The following is a 15,185-nucleotide window of genomic DNA, read 5'->3' as shown; positions in this document are numbered from 1 at the left end:
AGCGCCGATCCGCCGATCGGAAGACATCACCCCCCATCTACAATGGTGGCACGACACAGGCAATTGGGACCAAGGGGTCCCCTTCACCACCAGTTTGCCAAACACATCGGTCACGACGGACGCCTCATTGACAGGGTGGGGAGCCCACTGGAAGAACTTGACAGCCTGGGGGACGTGGTCCACAGCAGAAAAGTCATGGCACATCAACTCACTAGAGATGTTGGCTGTCAAACGGGCCCTAGAGTCGTTCCACGAACACCTGAAAAATACAGTAACCACCGTCTTCACGGACAGTACCACCGTGGTAGCGTACATAAACAGGCAGGGGGGCACTCACTCCGAGAGGTTATGCCAGCTGACCTGGGAAGTCCTGATGACAGCCAAGGACTCCGGAATGACATTACGGGCGTCCCACATCGCCGGAAAACTAAATGTGATGGCCGATGCTCTATCCAGAGGACAGATGGACCCAAACGAGTGGGCACTGTCCCAGAAAACATGCAACAGGATCTTCGAAATCTTCGGCAAACCAATGGTGGACCTGTTTGCGACGGCGGAGAACACCAAACTCCAGATTTTTTGCTCCAGACAATTCCACCCCAGGGCGCACCACACCGACGCCATGTCCTTCCCATGGAACAATCTGGAAGCTTACGCCTTCCCGCCGCTCTGCATGATCGGCCAGGTCCTGAGAAAGATCCGCCACTCCAGAGGAAGAGTCATACTGATAGCCCCCTTCTGGCCCCGCAGACCATGGTTCGGGGAGCTCCTACAACTTCTAATGGACACCCCAGCGATCCTACCGGACACGCCCCATCTGCTGTCCCAAAGACGGGGGACCCTCATCCACCCAGACATCAAAGGGCTACAACTAGTTGCGTGGAAGTTGTCAGGACTTCCCTTCGACAGAGGGGCTTTTCGGAAGCGGCTGCCGCAATCGCGGCCGACGCCAGGAGGGCAACAACCGTTGCTACTTACGATTCCCGACTACGCAAGTTCGGGGAATGGTGCCACAACAGACAGGTACTGCCATCCGAAACCTCTTTGGCACAGGTGGTAGACTTCCTTCACTCCCTCTTCGAGGAAGGCAAGCAAGTGTCGACCATCAAGAACTACAGGTCGGCAATTACCGTTATACATCGTGGGTTTGCAGATGGGTCCACCCCAGGCAGCAACAGGGACATCTCCCAGCTCATCAGGGGGATGGCGAACAGGCGCCCCCGAATCAGGCGACTCGCGCCCTCGTGGAGTTTGTCAGCAGCGCTGCAAACACTCACCAAACCGCCGTACGAACCCATGGCCTCAGCCTCGCTGGCATCTCTTACAAAGAAAACGCTATTCCTGATCGCTCTGGCGTCAGCAAGAAGAAGAAGCTGTCTCCACGCTCTCTCCACCAAACAGAACCATATCAGGTTCGAGAACCACGGGGTAAGAATGGTCCCCGATCCGGCCTTCCTAGCCAAAAACCAGGTCCTATCCTTCCTGCCGGGGGACATTTTTATCCCCGAAATAAAATCCCTCTCTTCAATCGCAGAGGATAAACTGTGGTGCCCAGTCCGAGCTCTCAAATGGTATCTAAACAAGACCCAACACCTTAGAGGAACAACCACGACCTTGTTCATCTTACCGAGAGCACCTTATTCAGCGGCGTCCAAAGACACCATTTCCCGATGGCTGGCGGAAATCATCCGCCCGTTTACAACCGGCACAATTACACCGAGAGCCCACGACATCAGGGGAGTAGCGGCCTCAACAGCCCTTTTTGCGGGAGTCCCAGTGGAGGACATTCTCAAGGCAGCAGCCTGGCGAACGCCAACAACATTTGTTACCTGCTACCTTTCGGACTCTCTACAGGCTGAGACGGCGTTTTGTAGCGCGGTGATGCGAGGTCCGGCGGGTATTAGGTCCCACCCCTCGGGCCTCCCACCATCGGGCAGTGCCACTCGGTGCTAAGGTTGTGGCGAGACAGGTAAGCGAGGAGCGAAGTAAATACTCCAAAACTTACTGGTTTGGATATTTACGAGTGACGAGCTTACCTGTCTCCATTCCCGCCTCCCTCCCCCGAGGGGGGTGGGACGCAGCCGGACGGAGGAGCGGTCGCACTGACCTGACTATACACCTTCCTGTACAGGCCAAGAGACCTGAGAAAAAAAGGAAGGGCCTCCACCGAACGAGTCCTCGCCCGGCCACCTATTTTATCGGTGAGTTCATGGTAAAAATTTGTTTTTTTTGACGTAGTATCGTGTAGGAACGGGTAGTAACTCGTAGTAACTTGTAGTAACCGGTAGTAACTCGTAGTAACGTGTAGTAACTTGTAGTAACCTAGTTCCACTGTGAGTTACTGGGGTTTTTAGTGTCGTATAACCCCTTCTCTATGAACTAATGTTCTTCTCACTTCGGTTCTCTCGTGACTTACCTGTCTCCTCACTACATCTACACTACAGTGTTCGGGGCGTTGGGCCTAACTTAAGAGTATCTCCTGCTATTTTAGGCCTCCTTGTTAGAGTTAAGGGGTCAGACGTGGACGGGGTCGTAGAGGGTAGTCTCCCTCCCTACTGGGGGGAAGTACTCCCCCTCCCGTCAGTAGCGTCAGAATTCGATGTTAGTTCAGGAGTCGAGGGGGTAGTCTTCCCCTTCTGTCGGGGAGGACTACTACTCAACTCCAAGGCAGAGACCACTTTGGAGGGCTTTGGTCTCATGAGAAGGATGGGCAGTGACCCGTGAAGCCGGGTCACAGAGGGTGCACAGTGTTAAAAAGGTTACCAGGACATTCTAGGCGCGGTAGAATGAGGGTGCTAAGGTTGTGGCGAGACAGGTAAGCTCGTCACTCGTAAATATCCAAACCAGTAAGTTTTGGAGTTTGTGAGATATTATAGCAAAAATTACAGACAATTGACTGCATATAGTCAGGCACTTTTGGCAAGTAGGACTTTGAATATTGCTTACTTGTATAAAAAAAAAAAGTGGTGAGATGTTTGACAAATTGGTGTGGAAGCTTGGCTGAGAAAGTGTCCTGTTAGGATGGTCCATCCCTATAGTAAACAGTCAAGCAGACAAATTAACATACACAGGTACTGTTGTCATAAGTACAATTGAAAACACAACTGTCAACAAGTACAGTATGCTGAAAAATGATGAGCTGCATGCTTCAAAACAGACTTATTTTTGTTGTTGTTGAGCAATGCTTGGATTCTGTAATCATTTTCCTGCAAGAAAAGGATTCCAACTTTATACTGGTTCAAATTCAAATTGAGTGTTTCCTTCAAATTTGATGTAAAAACCAACAAACAAAATGTTAGGGAATTTAAGGTCAAGTCTCAGGAAAAGTGTTCATTTTTCTACACGTTTTGATATTGACGTTAGATGCAGTGCCCTACACCACCACGTACAATTGTTGTCTGCATTCGTTCTGTCACCCAGAAACAACCTGATATGTGATATTGCAGTCCGTATAATCATTCTAGGAATCCTGCCAAGAAAACCCCTTTTTGGAACCTCACGAGATATCCACTAGTAGTTACCGTAGTACTACTGATTTCGGCCATGATTCTACTGGAGAACCTTCCTCTCAAATATAATTCATCTGAAAGTAATGAATGCAGCTCTTCAAAGTTCCCATTCTCTCTATTTTTGTAATCTTCACTCTTCTCTTTTTTTGGCCACATCTCATTCGTGGAACGGAAAAAACATTTTAAAGCTATCAAACTGATAAACTACTGTAAGATGTGAGTTCAAACTGACACTCGGTTGGTTCGGGTTACAGCCTAAATTAGGCGAGTATTCTATCTTTTCCCTTCCGTTCCCCTCGTCAGGAAAGGGAAAAAAATTCCTTCCTCTTTTCTGAGTCATAATCAATGGGCATCTGCTATTTCTCGCATTCTCGGCGAGAGTATCCACATGTATGGATTCGTCCGTAAACTGCATAAATGTTTGATCCGTTTGGTAAGAGCTTCACACATTGATGAGTCTGCATGCCAAAGCCTGGATCGCCTCTAGTTATTGGCGAGGCGCCGTCGGTTATATCTTCAAACACTCGTTTAGGAGAGTTGCCAGTGGATTATAAAAATTTAGCAAATTTAGCGTCCGTTGCGAGTAACGCGAGAAGACCGTCATTTCGTGAGCTAATGTCATAACTTTGATGGAGAATTTTGCAGTTTTGTAAGTAAATAGTTCCATGATAACGACTGAATATGGTACGATATGTTATGGCGTACGTTGTGCGCAGTATGTACGTATGTGCGTGAGATTATTTTCTGATTTGGGAGTATGAACCATCGACGTTTGTTAAAGTTTTCTAGCGTTTTTATGCCTTGGAGTCGTTATACTAGTAAACAGGAAATATTTAATCTGATTTTCATGGTGGACGCAGTTTTTAAGGTCTATTTCGCGCTGCTATTCTGCGTCTGCACAGTTCATTTTTAATAAATTTGATAAATAAACTCATAATTTGATGTTTAAAAGCGAGTAGCATGAGTTTTTCATATCTGAGTCCTATAACAACTTTGATGGGAAATTGCATAGTTTTGTATAAAGAATAGTAATATTTTCCATGATTATAACCACCAGTACCATTATGCATTATGTCAAAATTTTTATGAAATATGTGCAAAACATTTTCTGATTGTGAGTTACTTTTTAACTATCACCAATGGAAACAAGTTTTCAATGGTTTTCATGGCTTGGAGTCATAATAATACAACAAGTGTTAAGGGAATCATTATCTGATTCTAATTTTTAGCTGTAGGTCTATTCTGTACTGCTTTTGGATGGTTAACATTTGGGATACATTTTTTCCCAGTTTATCTGCACTAGTGAAGGTTATAGCCAATTTATGACCATAATTTTTGGAAAACTGTTCAGTAGGCTTGAATGTTCCATAAAAGAAAATTTAAAATGGAATTTTCCATTGCTAAAATCATAGTCTAATTTTGAGCCAAGGTAAATACAAGATTTTTTTCCCCTTATTACCATATTTTCTGAAGAGGTTCATCACTTTCTATTTATTTTGTTACGTTTTACCGAGGGAAAAAGTATTTCATTCGCTCCTTGCTTACCTGTCTCCCACATCCTTAGCACTCTCATTCTACCGTGCCTAGAATGAACCGGTAACCTTCTAACACTGTGAGCCCTCTATGACCGGCCCCTCTGGTCAATGCCCTTCCATGTCATTCTACCATTCAAAGTGCCTACATCGTTCGTTTCTTGTGTGGATTATTTTTCGACTTAATTCGATGGGAACGGTTCCTTAGGATCTTTGTTTGCCATTTATGGGAAACAGGAGTTACTATTTTGCCAGCAATGCAGTATATATAAAGACTTCAGTAAAGGTGTCATTTGCAGACTTACTATTTTACTGATTGTTCACATGTAAAACTTACTCTAACACTTCAAAATTTGTACACCACAACACCACTTTTATCTAGCCAGTGTACAGGCAGCCATCATTCTCTAACAGTTTCAAATGATATATGATCTCTTGTAACTTGGCAACGACAAAGAAATGTAAAATATTTGTGATGAATTCAAAGGGGTTGTACGTCATTCAAAGGAAAGGAAATGCCATTGAAGGAGAAACCTAGTAGCTGCATAGCTGATTAGTACAGGTAGGTAATTATACAGTGAAGCAGATTACAAGGAAGTAAGATGCAGACCATAAAGCTATCATATCTTCCTTTTTATTACATCTCCCTCAAAAATTCTCTAACAGCTGTCAGAGTATATTTCATCAACCTGAAACATGCACTGGAAATGTGTAAGCATCTAAAATATAAACTGTATATATTGTGTTGGGTGGTGCAGTGCCACACGACACTCTAAAACAACGAAATCTTTAATTTCTCTCGAAAATTTCCCCTTTCAGCTCCGAGAGGCAGGGATGTTGCGGAGACTCGATCGGCCTGTTATCCTCGTCAACGATGTCCACGCCAAGGAGCTGATGGAAGTCATATTCAGGGAAAAGAATGCTCTGGCTAGGATCAAACCAGTCTACAACCAGACCAAAGTGGTAAGTCACACACACACACAGGCATACAGTAGAAATTATAGTCACGAGAGATCCTTTAATCAGTATCGTCACAGATAAATTGATGCAAAAAGCACCGCTGCTTTCAGGAGCTATGTCCAGACTGCTTATGAATTTGATGTTTGACCTGTAATCATTTCTGTAGACCTACAACAGTACTGGTGATATCACTGAACTGTTATAATACAGCATCAAACGCAGATTAACTTCCCTCCTACATAATGTATGCGGTCCCCCACTGACCAACAGATATATGCACTTCTGACTGCTAGAGTTCTAAAAGGAAGGGAAAGTTGGCAGAAACCCTCCAATAAGTGGGTCGTAGGCTCATTACCAATTTGCCTACAGTAAGTTACATGTACAGTAGATGGGAAAGAGTAAATTTTGGTCGGAGACAGTGTAAAGAATATCCGTAAATTCCTGACAGTTTAGGTTCTGTTTTAAATGCCATATCAAATTCCAGCAAAACAAAGCCGTATAAATCTGTCGTTATTTTTTTTGTCGCTCTCGCAGATGACGTTTGCCAAGAGTACAAATCCGTTCATTACTCGCTTAGCAAAGTCAACAATTTTTAATGTCCCTGCTTTTTTTATTTTTTATTGCAACCATCAGTTTAGCATACAAGTAGCGGCCCATTGTATCCTTCTCAGTGTGTACATAACCATTCCATCGGTAATGGAGGCACAAACAAGTTTGAATTTCATGGAACGTTACATCTCATGGTCATTAACTTTCCCCATGCATTGACATTGCCCCTCTATCAAAAATTCTAGTATATTGAAAGATCATCTGTGGAACGGCAATAAAATTTTACCCCGTCCTCCGCCAAAAATGATCCTGTTAAGAGCTTCCAGATGTACTCTGTTACATCACACGACTCGGGGCATCGGAAGAAATCTCCCAATTTTAAAGGAGTATAAAATTGAAACATCCTGGTGGGATTAATAGAAGTAGTCACAAGAATCAAAACTTTCAAACTGTCTCTACGAACCTACGACCAAACAGATATTTTCAGGGCCTTTCTACAAAGTCCAGAGATGTTGCATAAATCCAGGGACATTTCCAATTTATCTGCGACTGCTCATGTAATCTGGGGACGGCTCATGTAATCTGGGGACTGTCCCCGGGATATCGGGGGCGTCCCTAGTAACCTTAGGTTATCGTCAAGTGATGATATGCTATAATCTGTTGACAATTAAGTCAGTAAGCAACTTTAGAGATGATCTGTCTCATAACACTAGATGTGACAATATATATAAAGGAACTATCAATTTGTACGTTTCGTGTTCGGGTCCTTGCATGCCAGGAAGCATACAGTACTGTACGGCCAGGTACAACAGCCTCTTTGAGTTTAATATACCTTTAAACCACATACCTGATAAAGCCGGAGACAAGATGTGGATTTTGTGATTCAGGAATTGATAGATTCCAGGTAACTTTGAATCTGCAGAACCGGTGAGTCCCGAATGAGGGGGGGTGGTGGAGAGGTTATCAACGGTCAGTCTGCTGGGACCGATCTGGACTTTTAATTGAGTCAACCTGATATAGATCAAACACTATCAAGTGCAGCTGGAAATCAGCTATGTAAACAATGCAGAAACCAGTGCAGGTTGCTGGCATGGTCATTCACCTCCTCCTGATATTACAGAATTCCCTCAGAGATTGCCAGAGACAGGGCGTATTTATACAGTAATCATATTTGAGATGACCTATCGTATCGTGTTGGCACTGTAAATCACAGGCAGAAATTCTGTATATAAATTCAGTGCTTGTTAATTTTTGCCTTTCTTTAAAAACTTGATTATGAACAATTATGTGGTTCATGGTCAAGATGGAGAAAAACCCAAATATTTATTTCAAGTTGTAAGCATTGCGCTATTCGAGATAACAGTATATCTAGAAGTCGGAGCGTTAATTGCCCCCAAAAGTGGATCATTGTCATATATGTCTTCTTGTGTACAGTCTTACAAATTGGCCATTCAAATTGTTATTTGCAGTACCATTAAAGCAACCTTACATTTGCTCAATTTTTTATATAATTTGATGCTTTATCCGATATGGCTTAACAGTTCATCACAATTGATCAGTGAGAGTTTTTGACAAATTATGATTATAAACAATAATATTATAAAATGTCTGGGCAACAAAGTTTGGAATCAAATGAATTAACGGAACCATTAATCACCTTAGATTAAAAGTAAACGATTGAAGCTTGTGTCTTCGTTTTGATCCCTTTCTATACCATTCCGTAGATTCTGTCAACTTCTCTAAAATGGTGACAAAAGGCAAAAAGAGTTATTTTCAAGATATATATCTGTCTATTCCCAGCATGCATCTTTCCTTCCCAAAATGCCCCTCACCTCAGTAATTATAACTGTGCACACCTCCTTTCGCAAGGGGTTCTGTAAGGATTGACATTAAATAACCAATGTAAAGAAACAAGTGAAGAAAAACGTCACAAGTTTGTACAATCTGTTGAAGGTGAGAAAATTGAACGCATCTCATCTGATTACTTTACATGTCTCCATATCGAGATGGGAAAACCGTGAGCAAATGAAAATAACTCTCTTATATCATGATCATAAATGCATGAAGTACTATCGAATCCAATTTTCGGGGTTAAATAAAGGGAAAGTTACCATCCATGGCTGAAATCATCCACCCATGGAAATGGGAGGGGGGAGGGGGAGACATAAATATTGTTGCCTTGTTTACTGGAGGTCGACAGGGTGTGTATATTTATTTCATCCCGTGTGGTTCACGCTGTCGACATCACTGTTCTCCATTAACAATAGACGACTGTGCTTACTTCAGCACCAACCAAAATTATACCGTCATCAGCGCTCTTTAATTTTTTTTTTTTTCTCGCTCTCTCTTTGTACAATGCATATACTCTTGTCATAAATGTTACTTTTTAATCTGTTTGGAAGTGGTGACACTAATGGCATTAAAACTCCTATTCACTGTCAAAATGTCATCGCCATGGCAATATTAGTACTGCAGTGATATATGGCTATAGCAGGAAACCTCAGTCAGTGCATAATACTCACAGCTGCTGTGCCTTTTAATACAATAATAGTGGGTTACTTTTCCTATCTTTTCTTCCTTTTTAAAATTTTGTTTTTAATTGAACTAAAACTGAAGAATGTACTGGAGAATATAGTCTGATGTGCAAGAGTCGAGCTCAAGTCAATATACTGTACGATCTCATTTCTATATGTGTAATCTATTTTGGCCCTGATGAAAGGTTAACAGTTTAAATTGGGTTCATAGCCATGGGGTGGTGGAGGTCTTGTGTGGGAGTAGGAGGGGAGGGTAAAGGGGGGAGGGGAGAGGATGGGATATGTTACAGAAGGATGGTAGTAAGATGATGAGTAAATGTCTGTCACGTTGAGGTATCGTCTTTCATCTTGCATGTTTGCTTACTTGTGAGCCCGTTCACGCGATACAGTAGGACGGATATGACAAGGTCCCCCCTATAGGAACTCTGGACTGCCCCCATTAAACCAAGATGGTCTGACAACATTGGTATTAAAGGGGCCCAACAATCTGTAATCCACTGGTTGATTGGCAAACATCTCTTAAATTTGCAGGTAATACGTTCTGTGATTTCACTGCAAACTTTTAGAAATCAAATTTACCTAAGCTTTATAATATTATTGACCAATGTGGTGGAGCTTAGTAAATACTTATAAGGGTAGAAATCATCATAGAATTTTGACCTACCAGTGTTAAAGTGGTTTTGAGCTTTCCTAGTAAAACCAGTCTGCATGTTGATTATCACAAGCTGTTAGATCAATCAACCAATTTTATGATGTTGATTTTATATGCCACGGAAAGTGCCCTGTAATGAGATGTCATCATGTATATGGGTGGACTGGGTATGATGTGACAGTCATTGTTGCCTATAGATATATGCATATATGTATTAACGAAAATAGAAAATTCATACCTGCAGATTTACTCTGTGGGGACCTAAAGATTCCAAATTTATGACATCAAGAATACCTGCTAAAGTGAATTTTATGTCAACATTTGCTCTCTACTGACAGATACCATACCCTGTAATTACAAGTACATATATTAAATTAAAATATACATACAACGACCACTGCTTCTCGGTAGAAGCATCGGCCCGTAATTTGATCGACGTGCATGCTTGCTCGTGACTTCTTGTTTGCTTGCTCGATTGCTTGCTCGTAGGGCAGCTTCTTTCTCGGAGATTTATATGAAGCTTGATCTGCAAGGTCAATACTGTAAATATTCAGTTCATTTCTGGCTAGCAGAGCGTCCATCTTTTAAGGCAGCATTTTTTCGTTTTGATCCCTTTCAGAGCTGTGACGGGATCAGATTCTAAAGCCCTGGCCTTAAATCTCATCAGTATTGCCCCCAAATATGCTAGAAAGTCAAATAATGGTCGCCAACGCTCAGATTTTGACACACATTTTTACTGCCACCAAGAGTTTTGCCTCACTGGTGACATTTTATAATGCACTTCATTGGTCAAAGTAGTCTGTTGTAGCAATGACAATTTTTTTTTTTTTTTTTTTTTAAACATTAAAACTTTTATAGTTAAAATGGTGGGAACAAACACATCTGAGCCCCCTTACCCAAACAAAATAATTCTCTTAGAACCCCCTCCCAAGATTGTGGACATCAGCCAATATCTGGTCATTAAGGTGACCAGTATTTACAATATGTTCCTAAGTATTTTTATACATTGATCCATATATAGTTTCTGTCCACAGAATGGTCAATCGAAGGCCGTTGAGTCTGATAAGTTTGCAGCACTAAACAGCCCTACATATATATCTGTGATAAAAATAATACATGAAAGGATTTCTGGCTCTTTTGCAGTCATTTTCAAAGTGTGAGGACAGAATCGAAAAAAACCTGCAAAATGATTCATATATACTCTCGAGAACATTATTGAGACCCCCCATGGACGTAAACGGCCCCCCTGCGGCCTCCCATAGTTCCTCAGCTAGGACAGGTGCCTCAATCTCAGACACAGTTTGCTCCACTTCATGATCTATCATGGATTGACATAATTGTATGCCAGATAAAAAAAAAATTTAAATTCAAGAGTTTTTTTTTATGATGTCGTAAAAAGCAAAAGGTTGTTCAATGATGTTGGCGAGAGGATGTCGCATAAGTTAAGCACAGGTGGGTGAGGGAGTATGTTGAGGAAGAGAACAGCATCTTCGGCACGAATATCATGACCTGTTGTGCAGAGTCCATAAAGCCGAAATGTCTGTCTGTCTATCCTAACAGCTGTGTATTTGTTTGCCATTATTCATCTCTTCCATAGCCTTCCTCTCTTTGGGAATGCATCGAGTGATCGATCCATTTTTATACATGAACATGTCGATTTGTGTAAAGGTTTTTGACCGTACCATGTACGTTTGATACTGAAATCCCATAAGAATGATACATACTGTTGACTGACGGGAGGCCAATTTCGTTTCTAAAATTAGAATGCAGCACAGTACGAATGTAGTGACTTTATTAAACAGGATCCCTTGTTTGCTATTATTTGGACAAACTGTAGTGATAGGCAGGGGCACTACAAAGGACCTGTACATACAGTACTTGACAAGTTGACACACTATCATGGGATTAGACAGGGGCATCAGCATAATGTCATTCTATGTTACACATGCTACAGTCATTTATTTAGGGGTCATTAAGAGGCACTGTACTACAGTGCCTCCTAATGACCCCTCGATATGTTTGATGTTGTCGATGACCCAAAATGAATTTTGCCATAATTTCAAAAAAAGAAGGGACAAAATAAAACGGCAGGAAGAAAAACATATCTTTGACTTCTACTACCATAATTTACTTGCGTCTACCTCTAAAGAGTTTGCCGATTTGAAGCTGAAATATGTTCTGGAAATGATGGTAACTACAAAGTTTCAGGTCTCCCCCCACTCCCCCTCCCACACACATACCTTCTATGCCCCTCTTTGACACTCAACTCCTAAACGTCTCAGTGACATCACTAAATCAGTGATTTTTTATAATTCCATATTGCAATGGGAGACTTGGAATGACTTCCTGCTATAACCTTAGATCATTGAAAAAAATGGACTCTATCTAATACACTGTGTCAATCAATGTGGACTGAACACAGTATCTGTGAGTGACATCATCGGATGGGGTCACCCTGTACTTTATCTACACTCATGTCTACTCCATTTGAGACAGTATTTGACCCAATTCTCTATGGTTTAATGTAAAGATGAGTACGTAGGATTAATGATATTTGTTAGGCTATTGATGTGCTATTGATGTGTGGATCATCATTCACGCCTAGTATAATTATATTTGCTTTGTACCGGGTAGCCTTTGCTTTAGAGATCAATCACATATGATAAAGTTTTGCCTGTTTGAGGGCTGATACGCCAGCAAGGCGTGAGCTCGGTTGGATTTCTCTCGGCATACGTCACACTTAACACGTAATACGCCGACTTAATTCACTGGCGAAAATTACAACGGACCTCGCCAAATGCATTTTCTCTGAAAAAATGGTGCCAGTGTCTCGTAACATGGCGAGTCCAGGAATCAGGGCGACAAGTTTCTATGCGGTGAACGCCAGCATGAACAGACCTCCGATTGGATTGGTGCCACCCGGTAGCCAAACGTCTCGCCCAGATTGGAAACTACAAATGTGTGAATTAGCCATGGTCTAGTAGGTCACAGTTGGCATATCGGAATCCTGTAGCTTATATAAACATTCCAGATATTGGACTTCACCAGTGAGTAAACTCGCAGCTCAAATAGTATACAACTCCAAAACTTCTTAGCACTTCTACCTTCATTGACTTGTTTGCTATATAGTTTTTCTCCGTACATGCATACAAGGATCCATTTTTATTAGGTTTTTTTTTAAATCCTTTTAGAGTACTTTACATTCCATTAGTACATGTCTAGCTATCGAAAAAACTGTTTTTAGTTTACTGTACATTCCATGAGGACGTATCTAGCTATTGAAAATACTGTTTTTAGATTACTGTAAATTCCATGAGTACATATACTGTAGCTATTGAAAATACTGTTTTTAGATTACTGTACATTCCATGAGGACATATCTAGCTAACGAAAATACTATGTTTTCAAATTACTGTACATTCCATGAGTACAAGTCTAGCTATCAAAAATACTATGTTTTTAGAGTACTGTACATTCCATGAGTATAATTCTGGCTATCTAAAATGTTTTTAGAGTACTGTATTTTTCATGAGTACATGTCTAGCTATTAACTACTGTACATGTTGTAACTTTCACTTCAACAGTGAATGGTCTCTTGTTCATTTCAAATAAATTTAGTTCAAACTGAGCAGTAATCCAGAGACTGTTTTGAAAATGTGGAAGAAAATCAAACTGAATTCAATCATCATGCACTAAAGCTTTCAGCAAGCACTTTGTAATAAAAATTGAAAAATCTTCGGTCAAGTTGAAAGAAAATTTAATTTTAAAATATTCAACAACAAAGCAAACTATTGAAAGTGAATTTAAGGTGGTGAAAATGTATATAGGCCAATAATTTGACATAAATACTGCAAAGTTGTGACTTTTAAATAAATTTATCATTTGCAATTTTTGCTAGACCTCATTCATGTTAATTGTCTACTAAAGAAAATATGCTGGTGTGATCTGTGGATGTTTTCAATGTCTATTTCATTGTGACTAATTTGGTAGTACTGTGTCTACAGGAGTAATATATTCCTACAACCTCATTAATAATAGCTATTTCATTTTCTGGTGGTCAGGACATGCCCTGTAAATATACTGCAGTACTACACCTCTCTCTCTCCCTCTCTTCAGTGTAGCCGGGCATTGATTACGATCTCTTTTCAAATTCTTCTTTTGTAAATCCCAGCGGAGAGAATTCTTGAATGGCATCTCTTTATCGGAGGCTGTGTAAATGTTTGTGGAGGACGTGCCATTGAAATCTAATTGCTCTAATAGGCTCAACATAATGACCCCCCTACTTTTTAAAGGTGGTCCAATTATAGTTAATAAGGGGGGCTGCGGTAAGGACTTGGACCCTTACCGGAGTTTCATCGCATAAAGGAGAGAGTAGAAGAGCTATTATGATGACTTCTGTTGTCAGATAAAAGCCTACTACAGTCTTTTAGATCGTTTATTGCAGTTTATTGCAGTTTAGAACGTTCTTAGCCATCATAATAGAGTCACACTGAGAGATAACTTCAACCATTTCCTGAAAATGTTTGTGGCTCATCTTCTCATTACAAAGAACCCGGAAAAGGGGAATATATACCACTTGCATGGTCTTCCTGCGATGACGATGTTTCTCTTTTGTATGTATGAATGGCTTTTAGTAATATACACACAAAAATGTTGATTAAGCAGACTTTCTTGGACTTAAAGTATAAGTTGCAGTAGTAAAAACTGGGGGTGGTATAATATTTACATGTTTTATACATACATATACACAAAGCTGTATCTAAAACTCCAACGGAGTAATACTAAAATACCTATAATATTCACGAAGTCCTTGGCCTTCATCAGGTGAAATAACAACAAAAAAAGAACAAATGTGTGAAAATTAGTATACAGAATTTTTTTTTTCATTTCATATCACCTGATGTAGGATCATGTATTAGTATTTGATCTCGCGGCATATTTTTAGGGATCCTGATTTTTAATTTCTTTTGCGACTGAAGATACTGTAGTTCTGTTCAAATATGAGAGTTCACCTGATGGAAGCAGCTTAAAAGGATTGTCTGGTGGTCCAAAGAAGTTACCTTAAAAAGTAGTAAATAATTTTCCAAACATGTTGTCAAAGTATGAGAACGCTAATGTTGCGTTTGACAGAGAAACGATTTTTTAATCGTTATCGATAGACATTTCAAATATGATTTGAACAGTACAATACGTGACGTCAGCTCTGCCATAGCAGATTGCGTCATAACCCACCCTCCGCACAGTACCTATACGGTAATCACAACAAAAACAGCGTTTGTATACAGATAAATTTCTTCCTTAATTTCCGGTGAAATTTCTTAAAAATTAGATATGTTTTCAAAAACTCCTTAAGCCGCCATGTACTTGATCGTTGGTTCCGTGGTCTTTGTGTAACACAAGGTAAATTTTAACAGCAGACTCTGAGTTGTTCGGGCTATACATCGCGCTA

At 40.9% G+C, this 15,185-nt stretch overlaps 1 protein-coding gene across 1 annotated transcript in view; it reads left to right on the top strand.

Annotated features, from left to right (window-relative positions):
- The window catches only part of LOC139981695 (uncharacterized), an 84,411-nt gene that overhangs the window by 58,540 nt on the left and 10,686 nt on the right, over positions 1 to 15,185 (top strand). The window contains exon 4 of the mRNA XM_071994301.1: positions 5,861 to 6,004. Within this exon, the coding sequence (XP_071850402.1) occupies positions 5,861 to 6,004 (144 nt within the window). The remainder of the gene's footprint in view (positions 1 to 5,860; positions 6,005 to 15,185) is intronic.

The sequence above is a fragment of the Apostichopus japonicus genome, chromosome 15 (genome assembly GCF_037975245.1).
Source record: "Apostichopus japonicus isolate 1M-3 chromosome 15, ASM3797524v1, whole genome shotgun sequence".
In the NCBI taxonomy this organism is placed as follows: Eukaryota; Metazoa; Echinodermata; class Holothuroidea; order Aspidochirotida; family Stichopodidae; genus Apostichopus; species Apostichopus japonicus.
The sequence above is the reverse complement of the archived record's forward strand: the minus strand, read 5'-3'. Positions and strand labels throughout refer to the sequence as shown.